Raw genomic sequence first — 27,681 nt, 5'->3', positions numbered from 1 at the left:
CGGCGCATTCCGAGGACGCAGGCTGCAGGGTAAACTTTTCTCAAACTGTAGTCCTCGCCACCGAAACGAATCATCGAAGATGACATCTACTGAAAGACTGGCATATCCGAGCAACTTCGAACAACCTTAACCACACGCAAGGAAATCTACCTCTTCTGTACACAGAAGGTATATGCGCCTCCCTACAAAGCGCACAAAGCGAGGATACAGCCGGCACACAATCCGGCACCAGCGGTCAACTTTCACAGGAGAGAAAAAACGCCGCCAAGCTGGGCTGCGCGCGGGAGTACAGAGGCTGACGTCACAGCCTACAAAGTGCATTTTTGGGGGGTCACGGCTATTTAATTAGCGCAGCCCAGAGAGAATTATGCAGGCGCCCAGGGAGCCGTCTGTGAAAAGGTGACTTTTTCACAGGAACGGAGCAACACCTCCTTTCTGGACTGTACCACGGGAGTGCAAATGTCTCGGCAGTGCATTCTTGGGGGTTCACGTATATTAAGGGGAGTATGCAGTGCCCATGGAGTCTTCTGTGAAAAGGTCTTTAAGTAGCGTTAATCCAGTTTGCTGCAGCTGGAGTACAATAATGGGTGGTGGTGGTGGTGGTGGAAACATTTATTGACAGAATTTCTGCAGAGAAGCTCCGGATATGCGGAGGTTCTTGACTTGCGGTGGGGGGGCCCTCAGTCCAGGGCTCCGCTCGCAGCAGCCGCTCTACGGGCCCGGTCAATTAGACTAAGCTGATCATCCAGGTTCTCGCTGGCCAGCAGCTGTTCCCATCGCTCCGCTGTGGGATTTTGTATCGGGGGTAAGGCTGTAATGGCCTGGCATGCCCACGTAACGTGGTACAAGGTAGCTTTTGCTGGCCTGCATGCACACCAGCTGTAGCGGCGTTCAGAAAACACATGCGCCACGCGGGAGCCGGCGCGTTCATCACACTTCTACATTCTAGCCACTGTAAAGTGGATAAGAGAGGAAGAAAACATCGCCCGCCGTTCACGCCAGGCAGTCGAAGCAGTCGCAAACGTCTTTTTGGAGCCACTGGCCACTTCTGTGTGCGTGCACAGGATTGCGGCAGCAAAATGAAAAGACACTCTGCAACAACGAAGCAAAGGAGTCTTGCGTCTTACTTCAAGAAAGTTCGAACCGATGAAGCGGACGGAGAAGAACCGCCTCCTTCGAAGGATAAAACTTCGCCCTCCTCAGCACTGGTGGAAAGCCAAGCGCGTCCGAACTTCTGTAGCGACTCAGGAGAATGCACCGGTTTATATGAATCACCTGAGAACGAACACAAGCAGGACACCCATGCGCCGCCGGGAAATGATGGTGGCCGCAGTGCAACTCCAAGTGACCTTTGTTCGACAGTCAACGCTGGGCAAAGTGATCGCCTTTACCACTGGGCAATGCCCAAGGAAGGTGAGTGGCATGGCACCTATACATTCTGGTTCGCCTCCCCTCACACGTCTCTGATCTCTTCACTGTCTCTGCTTACGTACGAAACGACCTAACCTGCTGCCATTCCCGTCGCCGACTTCGCGCTGGCGACGCTAGAGTGGCAGCTTGTAAAGGTACATTCACACCGAAGGCGGGGCGGCAATGCGGCCAAGCGGGCTTTTCAAGGCGGCGAGGCGGCGAGCGCGCGTACCTGTTCAGACCGCATGGCTCTCTTGGCTGCCCGCGCGGCCGAGGAGGCGGGGCCTCTCGCGCTTTAGCGCACGTGTCGCTATCACATGGCATGGCTTCTCCCAAAGAGACACCCGCACCACCGCCGCGCCACCGCCGCAGCGCGTTCTGATTGGCTGCGGCAAAGCGGCGAGTAGCGGCGAGCGGTAAAAAAATTGGTCCGAGAGCGATCGGACCTGCCGCCTCGTTTTCCGCCCCGCTTTCGCCGCCTGGAGAGGAGGTTTTGCCGCTTTCCGCCTCACCGCTTTGCCGCTTTGGCGGCCCCGCCTTCGGTGTGAATGAGCCTTAACACATACATACCGTTTTTGTACCGCGGTTACATTGTGTTACTTCATCAGGAGCCGTTGGTCGCGGTGTCCCCGGCTTTGGTGGTGCTATTGTCCAAACTTATTTCTTGCTTTAACCAGAATTTGAGGTTGACATACCAATTTCTTTATTTGGGTACAAATAATTGAAAAGTACCATCGAATTATTACAAGTAAGCGATGTACTTGTTTTATTCACGAAAATAAGCCAGTATAAATCTTAAAAAATGGCAGCCGTTCTACACGCAAACCCCCCCCCCCCCCCCCCCCCCCCCCGAAAAAAATTCCTGGGTACGGCCCTGGCATCGCCTCATGGCGGGAGATGGTGTAATTTTTTTTTTTTGTCTTGGATGGGTTTCGCGGACCCCCAAAATGGCTTCGCGGACCCCCATTTGAGAGTAACTGTTCTAGAGAATACGCTAGTGCAGTATGAGGATGGGGGTGGGGGGGGGGGGGGGGCAGGGAGGTCCTGATGCCCCTTGTATTCAGGCTGGGGGGGGGGGGGGGGAGGGAGCACCTCTTGCAAGTGTCCCCCCTTGATATTTACCTTTCAAACACTATTTGAATTTCTTGACAGTTAAACATGGTGCACTTTCCTTAAAAATCAACTTTCTAACCTGAAGCCCTTCCATTGAGCAGGCACACTAAAGAGAAAGCTATTTTTGGTTTCAAAATGCCCTGTAGAGGTCGTGCTTTCTGAAATGATACGGGTGATTTCCATAGGCGTGCGCAGGGTTCCCCATAAGGGGGGGGGGGATCAAAGGTTCATCGCGGCGCCCCCCACCCTACTGAGTCAATATATGGGGCAGATTTTGCGCCCCCCCCCCCCCCCCTTCTTAGGTGACTAGAAGGGTCAATGTACGGGGCAGATTTTGCGCCCCCCTCTTAGGTGATTAGGGGGGCGGCCGCCCCCCCCCCCCCCCTGCCCCCCTGTGCGCACGCCTATGGTGAGTTCTGACGCGCCGCAAATGTTTATTATGCTGGCCTTCGAAGTGCAAAGTAAAGAATCCCTGATCATCTACTGTTATTTATCAATGTAGACGATTTGGTGGAAGCCATTGATGATCAAGTATATATGTATGCGATTGCTCAAGTATAATCGTGCTGTTTTAAAAAATCCCCGGTGAATATAAACACGCTTTACAAGAAAACAAACGAACAAAGTGCTAGCATTTTCATTTGACGGTTTAACCCGAATGACATAGAAATATGAGGCTATATACCTACGAGTCACACTTAGAAACTAACCTTACCAACTATTGGCTGCTCGAAGCGCATACGCGTTTCCTTTTAATTGATTTGAAAACATGATTTTTATATTTATATGGTTAAAAATAAAACGTATATATTTATGAAAAAAAAAAACTAAACAAAATGGGCGCCATGGCATTAAGATGTGTGTTATGAAACTCTGTGTGTGTCCCCCCTTGAGATTTTTGTGGATTTACGCCACTGTTTTTTTCGAAGCTTAAAGAAAGCACAAAGGTAATGCTATGAGCGCTATATTTATTTTTTGAAATGCCAACATTCTAAACAACAAGTATAATTATGAAACTACTTATGAAAAAATCCTAATTATTGTTACCATTGCCCCGAAGCATGCGATTTATTCATTCGAGTTTGTTAGAAAAGTAATAGCGTTAATGTGTGGTATTTATTAAGCTTGAACCGCCACACATTGCGCCAAATGTGTATCTTTTATCATAATTAAAATACACACACGAATACTTTGTATCATGTATCGGAAATACGATGCACCATCTGCCGAATGTATCATGATGCAGATACAACATACCAAAAGTGTATCTATGGTACATGTATCTTCGATACTGCTGAAAAACTCATCATTTAAATTCCACGCTTTTCGCACTACTTAGTGAGGTTGGCCCTTCTGGTGACGCTGTGCCGCAGTTTGTTGGCTCACTTTTTACGTTCTGGACTTCCCAAGACGGCCCAGAACAAGCACTGTAGTTGCAATGCAAAACATAACACATGGCCTCCGAGATTGGTATGTACGCAGGCTACATTTTCGGAGGTAGGTATTTTAAGAGACAGAGGAACGGCATTTTACTTTCCACATTTCAAAGTTTTGTAACATTATTGAAAATTCTTTAGATTTTAGGTACGTGAACATAGTCGAGTTGGATAGCCGAACAATGCCGAAGAGTACAACGTACAAGTCGCCACAAGACGTTACGATCCAATTGTGTTGGCGCCATCCAAAACTATGAGTACGATCACTGTTGCAGTCCGTAGAATTTCATACTAACATTGTGATTACAGTGGAGTCGTTTGATTTTGACAGGCGCTTGAGTACGCATGTTGTGTCCTCGGTGCGATGACGGAGGTACGTGAAGAGTTGACGGGGGAGCCCTTCGACCAAAATATTAGCGTCTACGTGAACGCCAAGATGGAAGCATTTTGCACCGACCTCATATTTCCTTTCGGGATTCCAGCTAACGGCCTTATTTCATTGTTCGTGGGTGACTTTTCGGCTTCGTACACCCCAGAAGCCTGTGAGCATCCGGAAGCGGCTGATAAAGTCATCAAACAGAAACTGGTTGTGCTTTGTCGACCATACCAGGGTAAGCCCACATGTGTCGCGGTGCCCCGTTTAGTGTCGAACGAAGGCGAAAATGTTGTGGAAGAGTCGCACGAAAGCACCGTTCCCTCGCAAGACATTATGGAAACCGTATGGAAGGAAGCAAAGTCCACAAGTGATAGAATGACAATCAGCGCGGCTCACTTGAAACTACCCAGCACTGAGCTTGACGAAAACGACCGTGCTTCTGAAGTGGATTTTGAAGAGTTCACTGTTGGCTCTCCGGTTCCGAGTGTAGATGATGGTGATGTGTCCGTGTCACGGTCTGAGTCCCCAGTTGACCCCGAACTGCCGCATATTATTGACCGCTCTGCGCCAGCTTTTCACTTATTCTCTACTTCAGACGAGTCCGGAGACGATTCGCCTTGCGTGAAGAAGCGAAGAAGTCTCTTCAGAAGAGGAGCTGCAGCAGTGCGGAGCTCTGCGAAATGTTGGTAACATTTCCTTTGAAAGGAATAGCATGCTGCTTTATTTGAATCCGAAACAATGTTTTCTTTTGTCATTGTGGTGCAGTCTTTCCGAGTCAAACAGTGAAGAGATTAGTCGGGCTGATCTAACAAAATGTGTTGCTGACGCTGTGGCCGAGTGCTTTAAAATTATTGAAAACCATTAGGCTTTTGCTCACACATTTCCCCTTATGAAGTAGACCTTAAGTTTCTTTAGTTAAAAATCATATAAATACTTGCAACAGCATTTTTGCTACCATTGGTTTCTAATAGATCTTTTTCAAGCAATCCCAGAGCGCCCCGCGGGCGTGCGGAGCACTATGGGACAAGTGTGTACGCCGAGCGAGCCAGCTGTTCGCTCCCCTGCTGCTTGTCGGCGCCGTGATATCGGAGGGACCACGAAACGAAAAGAACACGTCACCGCTTATTGACTATTCTTATGCCGTAAATACTCCACACATCTGGACGCATCTGCGTGTATCACTGCGCATGAAACGCCAAAGGATTAACACAGTGCAGTGTCAGTATTACCGAACGGATATACATCAGATGTAGCCAATGGCGTCCGCAGAACTTTTTGCAGGGGGGTGCGTACGCATGGGGGGGGGGGCATTCAGCACTGGCAGGCTTTCTTTCACTGCCGTCACATGACAGGCAAGATTAGTCAGTAGTATGTAACGCGCGAAATTGAATGGCAAACCTGAAGGCCAGGACCTGAGTGCGCTAATCAAGCTGTGTAGCTTATCGCAACTGCATAGAAAAATATTATCCGCAATTCCAAGGGGGGGCAGCCGGGGCACCTCCTTGCACCCCCCTCCGGACGCCCATGGATGTAGCAATTAAGCAGCATGCGTATTATCGCATGGCAATATCATCAAGATTTATTAAATATGAGCTGGAACACCGAATTCATTCTAAAAGACAGGGTGTGCAAACACGGACACAAGGAAGAAGTCAAGACACCACAGATGCCGACTAACAACTACAAAGGTGCCCAATGTTGAAAAAAAAAAAAGACGAAATCTTGTCGGTGCATGCCCGTGCAATAGGCGAACCTATCAATCCGGCACGCGTGGGGGTCTACATGACAGGTTATTTGATTTCTGCATTTGATTTCTTCTTATACAAGTTAATCGACGATTAACTCACGCATGCGCTATCACTGCTATTGATATGGCGTGCCTCAATCGTTGTACGCGTTTCTTCGTTCCTATGGTACAAAACTGCGCGCGCATTCATCGAACTTCGAGGTGCACTTGCATTCTTGGCAATGTAAAGAAAGATTAGGAGGTGAGCCTCCGCTTAGCGATCTCTTATCTTCCAATAATATCTAACACCGTAGCCTGTCTGTCCTACATGGAAGCGGCTGCAGCTAAAAGGAACCTTATGCACCACACCTGTATGGCAATCAGTGAATTTGTTCGTGTGTTTTAATCGCTCATTCTTTCTCTGCACAGCGGCACAAATCTTACCTAGCCTGTGAGATGTGCAATGAATGTAAGGAATACTTATACGACAAATGTTTTCCTATCGAATTTACAACCATAGGCGTGCGCAGGGTTCCCCTTCAGGGGGGACGAAGGTTCATCACGGCGCCCCCCCCCTCCTATTAAATTAATGTATGGGGCAGACTTTATGCCCTCCTCTTCTTAGGTGACTAGGGGGGGTGCCCCCCCCCCTACCCCCACCTCTTTGCACGGCTATGTCTATAACCATGCTTGGACTTAACAAAATCAACTTCTTTAAATGTTCAGCTAGGTGTAGGTTAAAGATGTAGATGTTGGCCATCTAACCGAATTCATGTTTATTCAACGATTACTTGTAATGTACTGATATGAGCGAGACGCACTGTATTGCCAGAGACAGTTTTTCGCTTGAGCATTTATCAAAACTCCTGCGCCTGCTGACGGCACTTAGTCGCTATGGCTTTAAAAAGGTAATTTCGTGTTTGTCCCAAGCCCGACTGTCAGGGGCATACCCAGAAATTTTTTTCGGTGGGGGGGGGGGTCCTACCATACTTTATGTACGTTCGTACGTGTGTTTGTGTGTGTGTGTGTGTGTGTGTGTGTGTGTGTGTGTGTGTGTGTGTGTATCCGCAAGCAAAATTGAAAATTTTCGGGGGGGGGGGGTGGTTTGAACCTCCCCAACCCCCCCCCCCCCCCCTTGGCTACGCCCCTGACGACTGTATACATATTCAGTGTGGTCACTTGTGAGGCAACACGCGAAAACACAGCCGCAATTGTAAAATAACATTTGCCGTAAGTGTCAACGAATGGTGATGGAAGCGTATCTTTTGTTACCTGCGGTACGAGCGACACGGCCGCTGTCTAATAAACTTATCTTAATTTTCTAAGTGCATACTGTCACGTGCAATCTTTAAACATTAGAGCCTGACTTTGTGCTCGTTAACAGTGTCGGTGGGCGTTCATTTTCAATGGATCCACGATTCATGAATTGTGATGACCGCTCACGGAATTCGTCTGGGAAACCGAGTTGTATCTTTTTGCTTAATTTATGCCGTAGGGCATGCTGGCGCCAAAAGAAAAATAATAATGAAGCTTCGGAGCCACTCAGGTGGTACGACAGTGGCACGCGGGAACACTAGACAGATGGAAATCATAGAGAGGCTGTCGTATTTAAACACAGAAGTAGTTCACGACTGATTTACATAGTAATATGTTACACCTTGTCGGATTCACTTGATCTGACAAGTGCTGGCACGGCGTAAGCGGAAAGCTAAAGCGTGAGGCCCCCGCACTCGGTGCGACGACTGCTGTGGCGTATACACTTTTCCCATGAGCACTTGCGCGCTTGTTGGTGGTGCTTGTGTGCTTGAATGAAAAAGGTCTAAAAGCTCAACGCTCGGTGATCATAGAAGCCAACCGATTTACATCAAAGTTTCAAGTCCACTCATCTAGTCCCTTTGCCACGCGATGCACTTAAAGGGCCAGTAAACAACCTCACAGTTCAAAAATTTGTGATTGAGAGACAACTGCACACTTGTATGTTGTGAACACGCTGCCACAAGAATTTTGCAAGTAAGTGCTGTAATAAGGAAGCTGCAGGATATAAAACAACCTGCTTCGGCTGGCTTCGGTTTCTTGCTCGGCCTTCCCTCCCTTCTCGGCAGAGAAGAGGAGTGGTTGTAGCCCTTTGTTGCAACTATGCCCACTTCGGCAACGTAACATGACGTTAGCAATGACGTCATTGGCGTACAGCCAACGACCAAGCAAGGCTTCCTATACGTGGCGCTTGAGTCAGAGCAGCGTGGTGAGGAGCGCGGTGTGAGGGGGTGCAGCGCTGGCGAGGTAAACAAATATGCCAAGGTGCATGCACCCTTTCCCTACTGGTAAAGCCGCGAGACGCCTCTTAATCTTGGAGGCTTTTGTTCTGGTGATACCACTTGTCCCGGTAGTCTCGGCTCTACCAAAACTGCAGAGGGAAGCACAGGAAAATGAAAATGCGGACTACGTGGCCAAAACTGCATCACTGCAAGGCCAAAGCGCTGTTTCGTAGTACAAAGGACCAATCGACGAAGTCAGCACTACGTAATGTTGCCCTCGGGCAAGATTACGTTTCTGCACAGGTGGAAAGGACTGGTCAGGTGCTGGAGAAGGGCGTGGGAATTGTTTTTCGAAATGGAGTGTCTGCGCTGTGATATTCTCAAAATGTGATCGCTGCTGCCTACTGCACAATTTAAGAGAGCTTGCTTGGGAGGCGTAAAAAAAAGTCAAAGCCTGTTTACTGACCCTTTAAAGGGGTACTGACACAAAATTTCGCGGCCGAGATAGCCTGCTGGATCGATTTCCGTGTACGTGCGTGTACCATCTGCAAAATATCGACAGCGAATAAAGCTTGGAAGGTATTTTATATGAATTTTGAAGTTCGCATGCGCGATCCAGCATTATAGGCCGCACCTATTGCATTGACACCCTCGGAGGTGACCCGAGGTGACCCCCCTACTTCCCCTACGTAACCGTTGTAGCCGGTGCAACAAGTTATGATGACGTCGTAGCCGCCATTTCTGTTTTGACGCGCTCGCCGCAGCGCTGTTGGTGTCTCAAGGAAATCGTCGCCAACAGACGACGATGAGGAGGAAGACGACAACGAGGACGATTAAGGCGACGACATCGCGTAGCACGTGCGGCAAGCGTGCGAATGCGAGGAGACGACGCGAACAGCGCGGAAGTGCGTCACACTTCTGTGTGCTGACGTGATCGAGTGCTGCAGCCGCTAGGTGGTGATAGTTGCACCCGGAGGCTTGTCGTTCTTGAAACCGAAACTGACACTGGTCGGTAATGAGGAGCCTGTAATTAATTATTTGTCGCGCGCTGCAGCAAACGATGTGCCGTGTTATGACTAACAGGCCCCCAGCAACACATTGCAGCAAAAAAACGCGAGGCCAAAATATTTGTGTCAGTACCCCTTTAAGCTTATATTTATTGTGTGATTTGTAGATGCACCAAATGACATTGTCTGCCCAAATATTATGTATAGCTCTTTTTAACTCTTTTCTGCCTTCATATTCAGAATTAGCTGCAGGCTGACACCAAGCAATACTACTTGCTGTCACTAGACTAATAATATCATGAAGCATTAGTGTTTATTCATGTCCCTGCAAAACTAGGTTTTCAAACTGTGACATACATGACTTGTATGCACTGTCTAATTACACCCTGTTTCTCCGCTCGAACATTTTGGGAAACATGGAATTGGCAGCAAAAAACCTTTTTTTTTTTAAATATAAAAGTGTGACTATAGATCTGAATTTGCAATGATTAGTGACTTAGTTCGCCCACCCATTGAAGTGAAAACTGCATTTCCTACTGGTACCCTTTTACGCACCATTATTTTAATCATGTTGTATATATTACGGTCAGTAAAGTTAATGAGAACTGACAACAATGCAAAGGAAAGTATAGGGGACGTTATTAGTAGTAAATGTAATGTAAATGTGAAGAAAGAAAAGTGGACGAAAAGATAGCTTGCCGCGGGCAGGGACCGAACCTGCGAGCTTCGAATAACGCGTCCGATGCTCTACCAACTGAGCTACCGTGGCGGCCATCCCCCCGTCCACTTTATGGGGTATATATGTGTATTTAAACGTGGGAGCGTCAGTCAGCGCCGCCAGTAGCCATGACGGCGAGTGTAGAACATTCTTTTTCTGCCTGTTGGCGTCACGTAGCACGTGAACTTATTACGAGCTGGCAGCTGACTAATAATCCCTCGCATGCTACCTGAAAGCATCAGGTCTTCCAGAACGAGACCCTCGCTATGAATGAAGGAATGAAGTGGAAATTTTAAGGGCTCGTTTTTCTTTGTTATACACAATATTAATGAGAACTAACAGACAATAATGCCAAGGAAAGTATAGGATCAGTAAAGTTGACAGTTGGGCGAGTTGGTGATAGTTCATGTTAATGTGTGAAGCAATGCACGGAGACAAGGCACAAAAGGAGCGAAGAGACAGGACCACTGCCGCACTCGTAACTAGTTTATTTCAAACAAAAACATGGTTAATATACATACATAAAAGCGTACCACGTGTGACCATGACGTTCAAATTACAACAGTTTTTCGGTAACCTTCCAAAAAAGACACTTCGCATTCGCTTATAACTACTGATGCTTGGCTGATGCAATCTTCTTTTCTTTTAGTGATATGGAAGACCTCAATCACTTCCCTGGTCCACTGATCCTTGTGATTGGAAAGCATTTCAGTTTCAGGGAACAGCTGTGTGCAACCACATTCCAAGCAATGCTGTCTAATGTGAGAATATGCATTATTTTTTAGTGATCTATTGTGTTCTAAATTAAAGCCTTGTGTTGACGCACCAGCCAGTTTGGCCAATGTACAACTTTCCACATGACATAAACAAACAATAAACAACTGCAGTCCTACATTCGACAAATGGAGAAGCATGCTTAATGGTGCACTGAAACCGATCCTTTTTTTTTTTTTTGTGACAATTTGTGATCGAGCTTGGCACATATTTTCCCTAGTTTGTTTGCCTTGTCTCCGTGCGCTGCTTCACACGTTAATATATTATGGTGTAGAACACTACTGACATAAAGGAGTATTGACACATACTTTTGAGCATGTGTAAACTTTTTTGGCACATTTCTCTTCAGTAAAAGTGTTACACTTTTACAAAGGCCAGCTGGCAAATTTCTGGCCCAATCCAGAAGAAACTACTTCTGAGGTATGAAACTGTTACAACTTCAAGAGTAAGTTTTGCACTTGCTTTCTGCCACATTTCGTGCTTTAACTTTGCGCACTTAATATACGGCTGAAATTCTGAGGTAGGCTGTCAGTTTCTGCATTGAGCAGCACATTGCCGGTTGTGCATTGATTTGTTTTTTGGGCCAGTAAGGTTTCACCACTGAACAAGTCCATGAAGACATGAAAAACTCCTTGCAGGGCTGTTTGTATGTCACAGTGGAATGGTAGGTGAATGAATTTAAATGTGCATGACAGCCGCACATTGACAAGCATTGCCGTAGCAAGGGCAAGGTCTGGGCCGTTCATCCTCTCCTCCCCCCGCCCATGTGTGTACATTGTGTGTATATCCCCTTCGAACGCAAATGATGATCAACTCTCTGCAAATGTGTCAGATTCGTAGAACATAATTCCAAGGCACTTGATATTACATTCCAAGAAAGAAAATAAATTAATATGTTGTTTTGTGAGAGTTAGTCATTAATCCTAATTAGAGTGTGATTAAATATTTAATTATTTTGCCATCAGTCGTGTTCCATTCTTACACAAAAGGAATGAAATTGTAGGCTCAAAATGCATGTGCAAATTGTTTTTCGTTGTATTCATTTAGAGAAAAGAAAAATACTTTGACGCTGGTCTTGCGAGGCGTGTCCACGTTCGATGTACCGGAATTCGTAGTGTCCTCACCAACTCGGTTGGCTGCAGTCATACAAAGCACAGTGAGGTTAACGAAAGACACAGTGGTTGTGCAGAATGTTCAATTCATCCTATGCTCAATGCATCCTGCTCTTTCTTGGCCACTAGTCCAAAGAACTGGCAAAAAGTAGTTGTGTCCACGTATGTGGGTGTTGCACCTCAAGGGGATCTATATATGTACACTCATCCAAAAACACGCACGAGTATACAGAAGGGGAGGACCCCCCCCCCTCAACATTACGAAAGTGCGTGGCATGGTCATGGCAAATCCCCAAGTGACAGGAAGTCATTGCAACTCATCTAGGCAAGTTGAACTGCCCATTCATGGTGCATAGACATGTTGCAAAGAATTCCTCTATCGCTTCAGCAGTCCGGCATTATTTGTATAACGCTGTGCACTCTCATGATGTTTTCGTTTGTTGAAGCACTCCATGTAGCCTTAACTCCTTAACCGTTTTGTTTATGAGTTTTTTCTGTCCAGAACGTTTATTTTTTTTCAACTTGATATTGAATATTTTGCTTCTGAAAAGTATGTTTTGACTGATAGAAAAATTGAAGCATATATTAGGTCAAATTAGCATAACAAAGCTTATTGTCCCATGGCCTAATAGTGTCTTTTGGATTCACGAAATAATGTCGTCAAGAAACTGGCAAATGTAACACGTCAAGTCACCAAAATAAACTTCGGTATCTCAATAATTAGCGCCTGAAGAGCTGTATGATGACGAAAAGCTTCTTTTCAGCTACGATGCACGAGCAATGCACGTGTCACCTTCACTAGACAACATTTTATAAATATATGTCGCGAAAAAATGTGAAATGGCAGTTAAAAGAAATTGCAAAGGAAGTGCTGCCATCTGTGAAGTGACACACGAACTATCTTGGAAACGAGTGAGTCTCGTTCAAAACGCTCATGGGGAGATAATATCTCAAGCATACGAGCCACACTCATCCAAATCGGTTAGGCCACAGTTTGGCAAGTACGAACTGTGCTCGTCCAAAATGGTCAAGGGGCTAAATGTGACCTATCAATGTGCAACTGTCCTCTGCGTTCACCCACTGTTTCACTGCCGGATACAAAATATAAGAGCCCTGCGAGGTAGTTTTCATGCCTTCATGAGTTAAACCTTTCCGGTAAGACAAACAAGTGAAAGCATAATTAACAATGTGTTGTTCATCACAGACACCTCCAGGGTACCTCAGAATTTCACGTGCAGTATTGAAACATAAAATATGGCAGGAGGTATAGTCAACTGCAAAAGATTTCGGATCACGTGACCAACAGCCTCTTCGCGGCATTTCCGCTACGTCAGCGACAATCGACAGTAGCGCAGCGCCAAAGACGCATCCCTTCTATAATCGATAGCTTATTTATTTCCTCACTAAGCACAAATATTTTCTATGTTTCTCTTTTAATGTGACGCACCTTTTGGCAGCCATGGCTGCATGCTTCTGTCTCGAGAGCAGTATATTTATACAACTGTTACCAGTCGCAACCCTTCATACAAGCTGATTGGCTTTTTAATATTCACCATGTTCTGTACCAAGTGGTACACTGCTTGATGCACATTATGATTGCTGTGATACTGCTGTCAAAGTAGAAATGCAACGGCGTTAATGTAGATGAGCACTTTGCATGAAAACAACAAACTAACAGTGTGCTGCGCTGCAGTAGAAAATTGATGTGCTAGTGAATAACAAGACCCATTTCCGGCCAAACGCTGTTTTTGATGGTAAATAGCATACCGCTAGGGGGTGTGAACCGGCAGTTTGACAGCGAGTACTGTATAAGGCTCCCAAAGGGAGCCAGAGTTGCACATAGGTCCACCATCTTGTAATTGAAATTTGTGCAGATTGCTACTTTTGTAACTTTCGCCTGCTGGCAATATTTCATTTAGAGCAGTTACATAAATGCATACATAAAGGTACACAAACAGAAAAATTTTTGTTTTGCTTTTGAATACGAAGGTTTAAAAGTGACAGCAAGGTTTAGTGCAGCTTTGAATGCATCTGCGAAGATGCTTCAGCGATGACGAACTCATCAGCAGTGTTGAAGGCACCTCAGCTACCTCAAAAATTGCAATAATTAAAACGTGAGCAGCTTTGCATGTGATGGTGACACGATGGAGACTGCTGTCCCTCAAGTCTCACTTGCCAGCAGAAACCATGCAAGCAACAGTTGCAGATGACGCCACAAGTGGCGGCACAATTGTCTTTGTCGTCTGCTATGGTCAATAGAGCTGTTACAGTGGAGCCTAACTGTACACTGCAGTGCGCCTCTGAGTGCATTGATGACTGCCGACAGTTGTGTCACCACCTCTTTTCATCCATTGCCGGAAAGATGTGTTTTCAGGGCTCAGGGTGCCTGTTTACATCGCAGCAGACATCAGTTACAGGAAAGCAAGACAGGATAAGCGGGGTGGGGTGCTTGCCCAGCCCCATCTGTCCGCGTGTCTTAGTAGCAGCGGCTGCGTTTTGTTCTGGACGTATGTATAGTATAATGCTGGAACTAATGTAGCACAAACAAACGTCCAAACTTTGATTACAAGAATGACAGACTTATTTTGGGCACTTCACTTTAACCCGGCTTGAACCCTTCCTCCTCACCCTCGGGCAAATGGGAAACATACACCTTCGCATCCCCGCTAGAAGCCTTGACATATAGCACTTCCTATGGTACTGAATTGAAGACAGTGTGATTTTGCAACTGCGCGTACGGAACACAGAAATGGCCAAGCATAATCCTACCAAATGAAGTGGCGATAGGCATGCAAAACGCGACCATTTGATATAAGGAATGGCTGTGCCGACGAAATAAAGAGAAAGGAAAATGTCTAGCTGTGTGTGGCCGAAGAGAAGATGTGCTTCAGACTTAACATTTCACACACTCTTCATACACTTCACATTTCATTCAACGCCTGCCAAAGCAGAATCTGGTCAGGAAAATTGGCAAGCTTTCTGAAATACACAAGGAGACAGCCTATTCTTTTGGTGTGATGTGTGGTGCTTATCTGTTTCTTTTCTTAAACTATTAAGAGGTGCGAAAAATTATTTCGCCTATCTGCAAGAGGAAGAGCCGTAGTGGCTGCCCCTGATTTTTATGCTTCCCGAAAGAAAAGGTTGATATTGCGGTTTTCTTATGCACAACTCGAAAGAAACAGATAAGTGCCATACACCACACTCAAAGGTAAGGCAATCTGTAGACGCTTTTCATGCGAAGATGCAGTCATGACGCGCCTTCATTCAAATTTCGTCACTTCCTTGTCATGGGTAGTTCCGGTCTGACATAACAGAGTGGTCACATTTCATGTGCGCCGGGTGCGGTCATTTTTGATATCGCCCTTAAAATTTGAGGATGAATATCTCGAATTACATGCAACTTTTATGATGTCTAAAAATATGGGTATACCGTAAATTGTCATGCACTACAACTTTATAATATAAACGACTGCTATTTAGACAATGATTACGAAGTTAAATAATGAGTTTTTGGTTAATAAGTCGCAATAGTAATTTCTGTCGCAGTAAAGTATTTCCGCCTCGACGTAGAGTTCGTTTGCAAAAACAACAGCAGCCTTACTGTCACAGGATTTTTATATAAAAATCTGCCTTGTCTAAAGACAAAAGCTCCCTGTATACAGTAACTCTAGCTTGACATGCAGTTATGTGGTCCATAAGCTTTTGCAGTCGACTGTACATAGAAAACTCATTCTTAAACTTACAACAGTGTCATGCTTAAAAGTAAATTCTTCTGGGTCAGGCCAAAAACTTTCCACTTGATCCTCTTAAGTACCTAGGCTGGAAGACTAATTATGTAATTTATTACAATCAATCTCGAAATGCCAAACCTAGCATCACCGACATTATCATGGTGTTGTGATGCAGAATAAGATTTGATGACATGTAGCAATAATCAGGCTAGGCATGATGACTTTGCTTATAAAAATAAAATACAATAAAGTGTTGTGCACATTCCCTCTGCTTTTTGTTTGTGGCAGCCACACCAGTTGCAGACATAGAATGGAGTCAATATATCATGACACAGTACCGAAATTGAAGCTGGTTTGTAGAAACAATAATTATGTTACATCATTTAGGGTGCACTACACTTGCCAGGCCAAAAAAAGCATTAGTGCTTTTAGCATTAGCGTTCAGAGGGCTTTGACCATAACTGAACACAAAAATGAGTTGAAAATGTAGCGCAAGCACTTCTACATAGCTATTACTTTATTGCTATTATAATATGTCCCTTGAAGTGAATAATTAAAAAGGCAATTAGCAAGTCTTGATAATTATTTATATGGAGATTGCATTTAGTTGTGCAAGTAATGCTCACCTCTTGAAGATAATCAACCCAAACAAACTACTGTACAAATGTGCCCCAAGTGATTTAAAAATGTTCATTCTAAAAAAGAAAAAAAAAGCACTGGTGTTAGTACACACACTGCCCATCCGTGTATCCAGTATGGTCCTACGTGTTTCTCTGTCTCTTTTTGCTTTGCTGTTGGACAGTTCTTATTTTAAACATGGACCAGCTATTTAGATCAACGTGCTGGTAGTGCAGCTGCTGCTCAGATCCCATGCTGACCATATGTTGTGTGTACACCGTCTTGCAGCCTCCGATGACGAGCCAGTGGGTGACTACGATGTGGACGAGTTTGTTTGTGGCATCTGTGACAAGAGCTTTCGAACGCGGCAACCTTGTCAGCGCCATGTATGGGGGCATCTCAATCCACCAGAGAGTGCCAAGTGCTTCAAGTGTCCAGCATGCAGCAAGGCTTTTACCACCAGTTGGGCACAGAAGTACCATTACAAGATGAAGCACGTTGGGGGCCGGCACATGTGCTCACAGTGTGATGCATCTTTTGAAAGTGATGTAGCGCTCTCTCTTCACATTCGTCGTGCGCACACTGGCTGCACCAAGATTCATACATGCGAGTACTGCCTACACATGTTCCAGCGGCAGTATGCTTATAGCATACACGTGGGTAAGAAGCACCAAGACGGTGCATTTGAGATGCTAAGCCGCACCCCTGGACTTGAGCTTCACTGTTCGCATTGCTCCAGCTTCACCACATCGTCTGACATGGTACTCACTCAGCACCTACAGAGTGTGCACCCTGAGGCCAAGACATTTGGTTGCACAATGTGCTCGCTCATATTCCAGGTACGCTTGACATGTTAAATGGAAAAGTGTTGCTAATTATGGTATGAATGAAAGACTGAAGGGTGTGTGAATGGCAGCTATTCTTTTTTAGACCAAATTGGATACAAATGAATAGCGCCAAAAGCAAGTCAAACATGAAATATTTTTCCAGTGTGCAGGTTGCGAATAATGTATAGCCTTCTAACTGAACGTAGTATTCTAACTGAACATAGTAACTGAACCTTCTCAACTCTGCCTTTCCTCCTTAACTCATAGAACAATGCACAGCCGTCAAGTAATCAAGCACTTTTCAGATCCTAGTGTAAACATCATGGATTTTCTCTCATTGCACTGCTCATTGCTCTGGTCATTTATTAAAGGTGCGATGGGAGAATTAGGAGCAATTAAGCACATTGCCAACTCTGGCATATGCTGTCATGCATTATCATGCAAACTTTATGAGGATGGTGTTGCCCAGTTAATCTATGTTACCTTCACAATCAAACCAGAAAACCTTGCTGCAATGGCAGAACAAAAAGAAAAGCACTTTTCTGTAGTATCAATGGTTGTACAGATGGTGCCACTATTAAATCGTGTATGTTGCAATGAAACATATTAGGATTTGATTTGATTTGAGAGCACAGATACCACGTTTGCAAATACTACTCTAATATCGTAGCATGCTGTAGTATCTTATTTTCACGGTGGATTGAATGAAATTTGTGCCATTTTTGTTTCAATTGAATTTGGGAACATGCAGTCGATGACATGGAAGTATTTACCCACCACAGGGGTCTAGTGGTTATGGGGCTTGGCTGCTGACCCGAAGGTCGCGGTCCCAGCCGCGGCGGCCGCATATCGATGGAGGCGAAATGCTAGAGGTCTATGTCCTTTGATTTAAGTGCACATTAAAAGGACCCTGAAACTATAAAATTTCTTAAAATTTTGTCATCGTTTAGGCTACAGCATCATCAAATCATTTGCACCATAAATTATGCAAAGCACCTTGTATGAAGGCAGCTATGGACAATTATATGTGGCCATCCTTCTCAACTCTGCCTTTCCTCCTTAACTCATAGAACAATGCACAGCCGTCGCTGTCGTCACCAGCGACAACTGTGTGATGTGCTCGACGGAGACGAAGTGCACTGTGGAGTGGTTGAGATCTGCTCCAGCAGGTGCCGCAACACTTCCAGCTCTTCCCATTTTCTTCTATTATACACCAACAATCTTCAAATGCCAAGTATGCGGACAGACAAAAAGTATTTGAGTACAATCACTGATAAGCATAAACTCTGGCAATGTGGTTGGGTCTTCAGGGTTGAAGTTAAGCTGCAGATGCATGGATCCTTGTGTCGATCGGATAGCGAGAGCCCGACGCTCACTGCACCAACGAGCTGAAGCGACTCTGCTTGCCAGTTTCCTTACATGCCTTACATGACGTCGCAGCTTTGCAGGTCACCAATCGCTCGATTTGCTGCATACGACGCAGCTAGGGCAATTTATGGTGTCAGAGAAAAGAAACCTCGAGATGAATACTGATAGTGCAGCTTGCGTCAACATAGAGCAGGACTCTTGCTGTCCCCCAGAGGTTCGGTAATATAGACTGGACATATCCGATCAGATCGGTCGCCAGTGCCACGTATAATGGAACAATTTAAGTAGAATGGAAACAAGAAATTGAAAACTTATTTGGCTGAGCCACTGTGATCTGTTGCGATCTGCACGTTCTAAGTCTTGTAAAAAAATACACACTTGATACAGAGAGCTTCAATTCGTCTGCAAATGATCCTTCAGACTTGCTTAACGGGCTAAATGTGTTTGTACAAAATTGTCAGAATTGTTTCATGGTCCCTTAAAAAACCAGTAAACAACCTTTCGGTCCAAAATTTGTGATGGAGACATAACTGCATACTGATACGGTGTAAACATGCTGCCTCAAGAACTTTGCAGATAGGTGCTGTAGTAAGGATGTTACAGGAACAACTTGCTCCAGCTGGTTTCAATTTCTCGCTCAGCCTTCCCGCTCTCCTCGGCACCAAAGAGAGGTAGGCATAGCCCTTTGTCGCGACCATGTCCACTTTGGCAACGTAACACAATGCTAGCGATTATGCCATCGGCACACAGCCAGTGACTGAGCAAGGCTTCTTCTACGTGTCGCTCGTGTCAGAGCGGCGCGGTGAGAAAGCGCAGTGAGAGGGGTGCGAGGCACTGGCAAGATAAACACATGCCACTGCACATGTGCCCTTGTCCTAGCGGTAAAGTCTCGAGACGCCTCTTGATCTTGGAGGCTTTCGTTCTAGCGATGCCGCTTATCCCGGTAGTCTCAGGGCTCTACTAATACGGCAAAAGGCAGTGCAGGAAAATGAAGATGCAGACTTCATGGCCAAAACTGCATCACCGCAGCGCCAAGGCTCCATTTCGTATTGCAAAGGACAAATCAACGAAGCCGGTGCTACGTAATGTTGTCTATGGGCAAGATTACATCACTGCATGGGCGAAAAGGACTGGTCAGGCGCAGGAAATGTTTTTCGCAGTGGAGTGTCTGCGCAGTATGCAGTGTTGTAATATTCTCAAGATGTAATCGCTGTGGCCTTCTGCACGAATTAGCAAGCTTGTTTGGGAGGTGTATAAAAAAAGTCAGAGCCTGTTTACTGGCTCTTTGGTGGTCGAAATTTCCAGTCCTCCACTACGGCATCTGTCATAACCATATCATGGTTTTGGGACGCAAAACCCCAGCAATTATTATCAATTATTGGAGGTATTTGAAAAAAAAAACTTTTAGATAACTGTTTTAATTTTTTAATGGTCTGGTGCCTATCAAAGTTGATGATTGGACTCAGTAAATTAATTGATTTCATTATTCAAAAGTTTCAAACTTTCGCACACCCCCAAAATGCAAGCACCGGACTGTGCTCTGTTAGTAGCACCTTTCTTTTTAGCTTTAATAAGCATATCTTTGAAATCTCTTTAACTGTGCCATGTTTACTTGAGGTGCCAGCTAGAAAAAAAGACAATATGATGCTCAAAGGTAAACCCTACGCAGGAAGAGGAAAAACTTTATTAGACCAAAGGATTCAGGCACGTATGTCCCAGGGTCCCCGCACGACCCCACTGTGCTATGCGTTCATGAGTTTGTGCAGTTCCATTACGTGGGCAGCCCGGTCAGTGGCATCTTCTGCTTGGCCAGCCCCGTCGAGCGCAGCAGGGTCTCCCATTCCTCCAATGTGGTCAGTGGCTCTGGGCCCCGTGGGGTAGGGTCCGCCCGGCATTCCAGGAGAATATCCCGGAGGCCGACCCACTCTGGACCTTGGGCCTTTACATCCAAAATAACGGCTGTAACACTTTCACTATCCGGAAACTCAAGCGGGCGACTGAAGCGCTCTTGCACCTCATCTGCAGAGTTTCTGGCAAACAGCATGGCATGAAGGAACACGATTTGTGTTGTCTCATTCATGCCTTCATATTGAGCCGTTTCCTTTATACAATCCCATAAGCGACTTCGACGAGAAGAAATAGCCACACTGGATGCCATACTACGTAAAGCCTACAAGGTGGCCCTACACCTCCCCTCTAACACACAAACTCCTTCAGCTTGGGCTCCATAACACTCCACATGAACTCATAGAGGCCCACAGACAAGCACAATACACTCGCCTAGCTCAGTCTGTCATCAGACACTACATACTTGACAACCTCAAAATTCACGTACCAGCAGCCGACCCCACACTTCTACCAGTCCCCCAACCCATGCTCACACAGCTCATAGTAAAGCCTCTCCCTAGAAATACCCATGCCGCATACCATTCGGCCCGCCACAAGGCTTGTGCAAAAGCTTTCCACAAATATTATGGTTCTGAAGAGGATGCCGTATGGGTGGATGCAGCTTGCATGGGTGCAGACATGGCAGTTGCAGTCGTTGATCACACACTCTAACCCATTGCAACTCTCCACCTGCCTCATGCATCCACCCCAGAATCCTCGGAAGAAGCAGCAGTCACGCTTACCCTCACACACTGATGCACGGTACGTCCTTTCCGACTAGAAAACCGCAATCCTAAATTTTGCGTGAGGACGAGTCCACGAGACCGCTTTCCGCATCCTCAGCTCGCCCACCAGATACCCAGCCCACCGTGTGGAGCTCATCTGGGTGCCTGCGCACTCTGGGAATCTCGGCAACAAAGCCACCAATGACCACGCCCGAGGTCTTGTCAACTGGGCGGCGGCAGAATCAGAGTCAGGTTCTTCCAGCGAGCGTATGCATTCGTTCAACAGGATGACCCAGGCATATCACGCCGAACGCCAGCCCATCCCACCGATCCCTGGACAATTTTCACCAAATATGGCGCTGCCTTCAGACCCGCACTCTTCCCTCCCCTTATTTCCTTCCCGCATCTATCTGGGAGCATACACCCCGTCCTGTGCTCACTGCACCCACCCCCTGCGCAGTTCTTTCTGAAATGAAAGTGTTGTTTTTGCAATTTGTTCTTTAAATGATAAAATTTTTTCTATGTCCTAATCATATTGTTTTGTTTATGTGCCTTGGGCTTTTTGTTTTGTTACCCAATGGCGATGCCATTGAATTTGTTAATTGAAAGTGAGCAGTGAGAAAGGGATGAAAATTCAATTACATACTTAAATTGCCTTGAGCCAACACACGGATATATACTGTGTACACACAGTAATGGTGCTTTTTTTTATGTGTTAAAGGGACACTAAAGGCAAGTAACATTTTATGTCAGAGGGAAAGGTCAAGGCTTGAGAATTTCTAAAATGTCAATATACATGGCAGGGCTTTAGCAATAAAGAAATTAAAGTAAATTAAACACCAGTGAGACATTCTAGAACTCAAGCCCAATGATGTAATAGCCCCTCGGTACAATTAATCACAAGTACTCAAACCGACCAACATTAAAATGAAATGTTCACTGTGAAGATGGAATAAAATGCAACCTGTGCATTTCAGTCTCATTCATAGAAAAAAGGAAGTTGAAGTTGCACTTGAGAACGATGCATGTTCCGTTTCCACTGTGCTGTGCTCTGAAGCATTGCTGTGCCGGCTGTTCTGTGAAAGCTGGGCATGGCGAATGCTACTTCAGAAGCCCGTTGTTGGAGGCGAGTGGTTTGAATTGTGCTAACGGTAGGTTGACCATTAAAACGGGATTTTCTTTCAAACTAGGCATTTTCTTGGCATGAAACAAGTATCCCTAATTAAATGTATCTTGCTAATAAGCATCTTAACAAATAACTTTAGTGCACACATTAAAATACAGGGTGTTTCAAGAAATGTGTCCAACCTTTGCAAAAAATCAGGAAAATGCGATATTTGCTCGGGGCTTTCACAATTGCTTTTTCTGTAGCGGCAGGAATCTTAAGGTAGTTAAGGACATCATTTAGGACAGTAATTAAGAAAGTTACATTAATTAACTTTTTAATTAGTGGAGTTAGGTGATTGTGCCAAATGGGAGAATTGAAGTTCTTCATGCGAGGAACCCATCCGAGCTTTGAGATTTCAAAAAAGCGTCCTCTAGTAATTGTTGTGGCATAATGAAATTCAACGAAATGCAACGGCTTTCAACAGCGAAAGCCATCGAATTCGGTTGAATTTCATTGCTTTGTAATTATTACTAGAGGCCGCTTTTTCGAAATCTCAATGTTGGGATGGGTTTCTGGCACGAAGAACTTCAATTCCCCAATTTGACACAATCACCTAACTCCACTAATTAAAAAGTTAATTAATTTAATTTTCTTAATTACTGTCTCAAGTCATGTCTCTAACCATCTTCAGATGCCTAGCGCTACAGAAAAAGTAATTCACTCATTTTGGACGTCTCAGAAGAATATGGCAGTTGCGTTCTCCCATGTTTCTGTTTAGGTTTCGCCATTGAATTTGGTTGAACTTCATTACTTCGTAATTATCACTAGATGCCACTTTTTCGAAATCTCAAAGTAGGGTTGGGTTTGTGGCAGAAGGACTTCAATTCTCCTATTTGACACAACCACCTAACTCCACTAATTAAAAAGTTTTTAATTTAACTTTTTTAGTTACAGCCTCAAATAATTTCTTTAACCATCTTAAAATCCCTGCCACTACAGAAAAACCGATTCTGAAGGCAGCAATCAAATATCGCATTTTCCTGATTTTTTTAGAAGGTTGGACACATTTCTTGAAACACCCTGTATACAAATTGAAGCCATTCGTTTTACACTGCTCATCAACTTAAAAGAAATTTTGAAATAAGCTACAGCTTTGAGATAAGTGTTGTCAAGCGTGCAATAAAAATAGTGTTCCACCTTTCTTTTTAAACAAAACGTTGATGTAATAAAGCTTGAAAATTACTGGAACATCAGTGTATTCTGTCACAAACTTTGGGAATGAACTTCTTCAATTCTCATAATCAGTATTTGTTCCAAGTGGATATCGCTTTCAAAGTCACCAGATACAATTTGTAAATAGTAATTAGTTTAAAGTTAGTATGCAGAAGTGTGCTGAAATTATATACAGTCGAACCCGACTATATATCGAAGTTGGATAAATCGAATTATCCTTTATATCGGACTATTTTTGAACACGGCAATTCTTTGACATCAGTGTATAGGAAAATCTATGGCTATATCGAACAAATATAGCAGGAACACTTGATATATTGAACATCGAGCAATACGAAACGTCCCAAGATGTTGGCTTTCCCTCACAAAAGGAGACTTTTCCGCATGGATTTTGGAGAGCAAGTGGTGGTATTGCCAGAAACTACCGCTTTTCATTATAGGCTTTCCCCCATGATTTCTCGTTGCACTGCCGGTCCGTCGTGCAGGGTCGCCATTCGCTTCTGCGCTCGTTTTGTTAGCGCGATTGATGCCGTAAAACTGAAAAACCTGCTGTTCTCCACAAAGCTGGTGATAATCAGTACAGTCGAACAGGAAGAACAGAAGTCTTGACGTTGCTGCTGCGTACAGCATCCCAAGCAGCACACCGAGTACTATATTTAAAAACAAGGCCGACATTAGGGCCAAGGCAGAGTACACGCTTCCAGTGCCCGATGAGTACGCACAGCTGCGTTTGAAGATTTTGAGGAGCTATTAGCATCTGTACCGTATTTCCTTGCGTGTAACCTGCCCCTGCATATTGCCCCGCATCCACAACTACAAACTACGGAAAAAAAAAAATGTTGCGTATTGCCGTGAAGGTGGGTTTCTTACATTACTGTGAAGCAGTGCTGTGAAGTCAACTTGCACACCAAAATTTGCACTGAAAATGCAATAATTTCACTAAAAGTTGTATATCAAATTATCCGATATATCAGACTAACACCCTTGCTTTGTGAGTTTGATATATGCGAGTTCGAGTGTACTTGTTTTCATTTCTCATGGGAATAATATCCGTTTCTAATCTAGCTCAAGTAGTAAACTCATGCTACATTCCACAAGTTTACAAAATACTGTTAAGAACAAGAAAACTACAACACTCACGTAGGCTGTGCAACATTGTAGAGAAGCACAGCACCCAGTTGTTGATGTTTTAGGGTGGGCTTTCACAGTCTCCATAGATTAGTTTCACTGCAGTGTAGTGAAAAAGAAGGAATGTAACGTGAGTCATTGCTTTTAATGAGAATCAAAGAAAGGCTTCACAGTTCTCATAAGTGAACTTCTTGTAATACCAGCATAAAAAAATGCATTTTTGACATAGGTATACTAGTATACAGGTGTTGCTTTTAGAGAGGAGCAGGAGGAATAAACTTTATTCAAGGGAGAGAGTGGACAGTAGAGTAATTCGAGTGGGCGGCGTGCCTAGTACAGGGTGCTGTCGGCCTGAGCTGACAGCCTTGAGCTTGTCAGCTGGGCCTCCCACCGCTCAGCGTTTGGTCCTGTGATAAGCATTATCGATGGGTTATGCCCACACTCTCATACCATATGGTAGAGTGTATTTGTTGCAGAGTTGAATGTAGAGTCATTTCGGGATCTACTGGTTATGTGGAGTGAAAAAGGATACCGTGTGGGAATGTACCGGTCTGAAGTTTCTGCAATAACAGAGTCTTCTCTTGTGAGTTTGGGGTGTGGGGGGTTGATAAGTCCTTCTACACGGTTTGTAGTGGCTAAGAATGTTTATTTTTTCAGGATGCTATTCTATCGGTCGACCAGGGCTCGTAAGCCTGGTGGGACAGAGAGAACACAAAATTGAAAAAGAAAGAATTGCTGGTGAAATACAGCATAATTGTAGTCTTTAAGCAATTGAAATGTCTAATAGGCCCAATTAAAACTTACTAATTAACTTTCTAATTAAGCAAATTATAGCATATTGCAGCTTACAAATTTCAGTCAATTAGTTATCAGTGTGTGTCTACTCGGGATAAATTTTCTGTATGACAACAGTTTTGAGGTAATCATTCCCAAAGTGTCTGTGAAAAGGCATGGGCATTCCCATTACTTTGTGCTTCAATGCACTAAGCAGCTTTTAGTTAGAAACCAAGTGGAGCAACAGTTCATCTTTACCACAAGTTTGATGTGTATATTGGAAGCCCACACCATCCTCAGAACTTGTTCCATGTGCGTATGCCTTGCACACTCACCAGCTTCACGTAAGCTGCAATATGTCACTACACAAAAACTTGCTCCTTAGATATAGAATTGCATGGTCTCAACTTCAGTGCAAAAGATGCACATGCATTCTGGGAAGAGAGATAACTCTGAGGGCACTGTGCAACATTTTTATCTAAACAGGAGTTTCTGTTCAGTGTGAGAGGTGTAAGATGTTTACTGTAAAACGTACTGCCACTTCAGCTCCTTCACTTAAATGCTGTGAAATTTGGTTAGACAAAATAAAAATGAGAACACTGCAAGGTCACATAATTGCGATTGTTACTGATGCTATAACAGTTATGCAGCATTTGCCTGCTTATCGGAGGTTATATCAGAGTCCTTCAATACTTTTACTGATCATGAAGCTTCGCCGTAACTCTATGGGGGAGCTTTGTGCGCTGCAAGCGGTGGCCGCGGCGCGGCGCTGCGTCCAGTCTATTGGCATCAGGCAGACGACAGCGAAGGTGGCTGCCTGTGTCAGTGCAATATCTTGGCGAATCAGCGTGCAGTTTTCACCTTATGTTCTGTGTTGTGCCTAGTGTGTTATGTCTGAGGGTCGGAACGGATGCCGCGTACCTGCTGCGTACCCTGGATTCGATCAGGATACAAGGGAAATCATGAAAAAGTGTCGGTGCTCTGGTTGCCTAGAGACAGCGAACTGCAGGAAATGTGGAAGCGCACCATACCACGACGAGAAACCGATGGTTTGACATTTCCCCGCATATGCGTGTCTACGAAAAGCACTTCGATGAGAGAGACATTGTTCGCAAGCACCAATGGGTAGTCGGAGGTGGTGTTGTGACGTCGCAGTGCGATGTTCCGAAACTTTTGCCGGACACTGTGCCCATGATTTTCGACGGCCTCCCGGTGTGTTCGTCTGGTGCAAAATCGTCCAGAGCTGGCCCGCCTACACAACAAAAATGCAAAAGATACACAAGAGGTATGTGCTGTGCATGTGTATCAGAGCAAACATCTGAACTAAATAAAATTATTTGGTTGTGAGTGCCGGTATCAAAAGGTTTGAATTTGGTGAAGCAATAAAGAATTCCTAACCGTCGTGCAAAACAAGCCTGGTTCTGACACACAAACTGTAGATGTAATCAACACCTGATGAAGACCGAGACGCTTACGAATGACGGAAACAAAGAAAAATAATTTAGTGGAAGTCGCATGAAGAGCGGAAAAAACTCACAGGGTCCCTTAAGCATTCGCCTTAGACTAATCGAATGGTTAAGGCCATCTTCTTTTTCTTCAGTCGATGTATTGATCCTCCCCCACTCCCCTCCGAAAGCTGTCTGCACCTAAGGTGGTTTTGCACTGCCCCCAGGATAGGAGGCATTGCAAGGTTTCTGCACCTCGCCTGTTTTTACACTGCCTCCATGATCGGGAGGCAATGCAAAGCGACGATGTCATGTCATGATGTCATCGTGTGACGCCACGTTACGTGACGTCATGATGACATCACAAATTTTGCCGATCTGTGACGTCATATGATGACGTCATCACGTGATGATGATTTTTTGCATTACTCGTGTTCACGCCGCCGAAGCGGGACGCCTCCTTCGCCGACGGTCAATTTTCGCGTTTGATGAGGCATCTAAGGCTTCCGCCTTGAAAATAGTAAAGAAGCACTACGAAAACTACACAGTATTGCATGAGCGACTGAACTTTAAATGCGGCACGGCGCCGTAGTGATAAACCAATGCAACAGAAAACACAAAACCAGAGAAAAGCCGTATGAAGTATTCCTTGGTGCTCCTCAATTGCTAAATTCAAAGCACTGATTCATTCAAACTGACTTGATTAGATAAATACGAGGCTACTTTAAGATATCTTTGTATACAAACACCAGGTGTATAAACTGAAAGGTTTGGTATGCGCGTTCAAGAGTTGAAGCCACTGTACTTCCGCGAGGCATTAAGATCGGCCAGAGCCATTGAAGGACTCTGGATCATCCACAGATTTCCACTAGATGCTTTAAGAAAACGGAAGAAACATGCTTTTATAGCG

General features: G+C 44.9%; 1 protein-coding gene across 1 annotated transcript in view; it reads left to right on the top strand.

Annotated features, from left to right (window-relative positions):
- The first annotated feature begins 4,175 nt into the window (after positions 1 to 4,175).
- Positions 4,176 to 27,681, top strand: part of LOC119395312 (zinc finger protein 595) — a 42,863-nt gene continuing 19,357 nt past the window's right edge. The window contains exons 1-2 of the mRNA XM_037662490.2: positions 4,176 to 5,017; positions 16,565 to 17,115. Of these exons, the coding sequence (XP_037518418.1) occupies positions 4,324 to 5,017; positions 16,565 to 17,115 (1,245 nt within the window). The 5' untranslated portion in view covers positions 4,176 to 4,323. The remainder of the gene's footprint in view (positions 5,018 to 16,564; positions 17,116 to 27,681) is intronic.

The sequence above is a fragment of the Rhipicephalus sanguineus genome, chromosome 1, assembly GCF_013339695.2.
Source record: "Rhipicephalus sanguineus isolate Rsan-2018 chromosome 1, BIME_Rsan_1.4, whole genome shotgun sequence".
Taxonomy (NCBI): domain Eukaryota; kingdom Metazoa; phylum Arthropoda; class Arachnida; order Ixodida; family Ixodidae; genus Rhipicephalus; species Rhipicephalus sanguineus.
The sequence above is the reverse complement of the archived record's forward strand: the minus strand, read 5'-3'. Positions and strand labels throughout refer to the sequence as shown.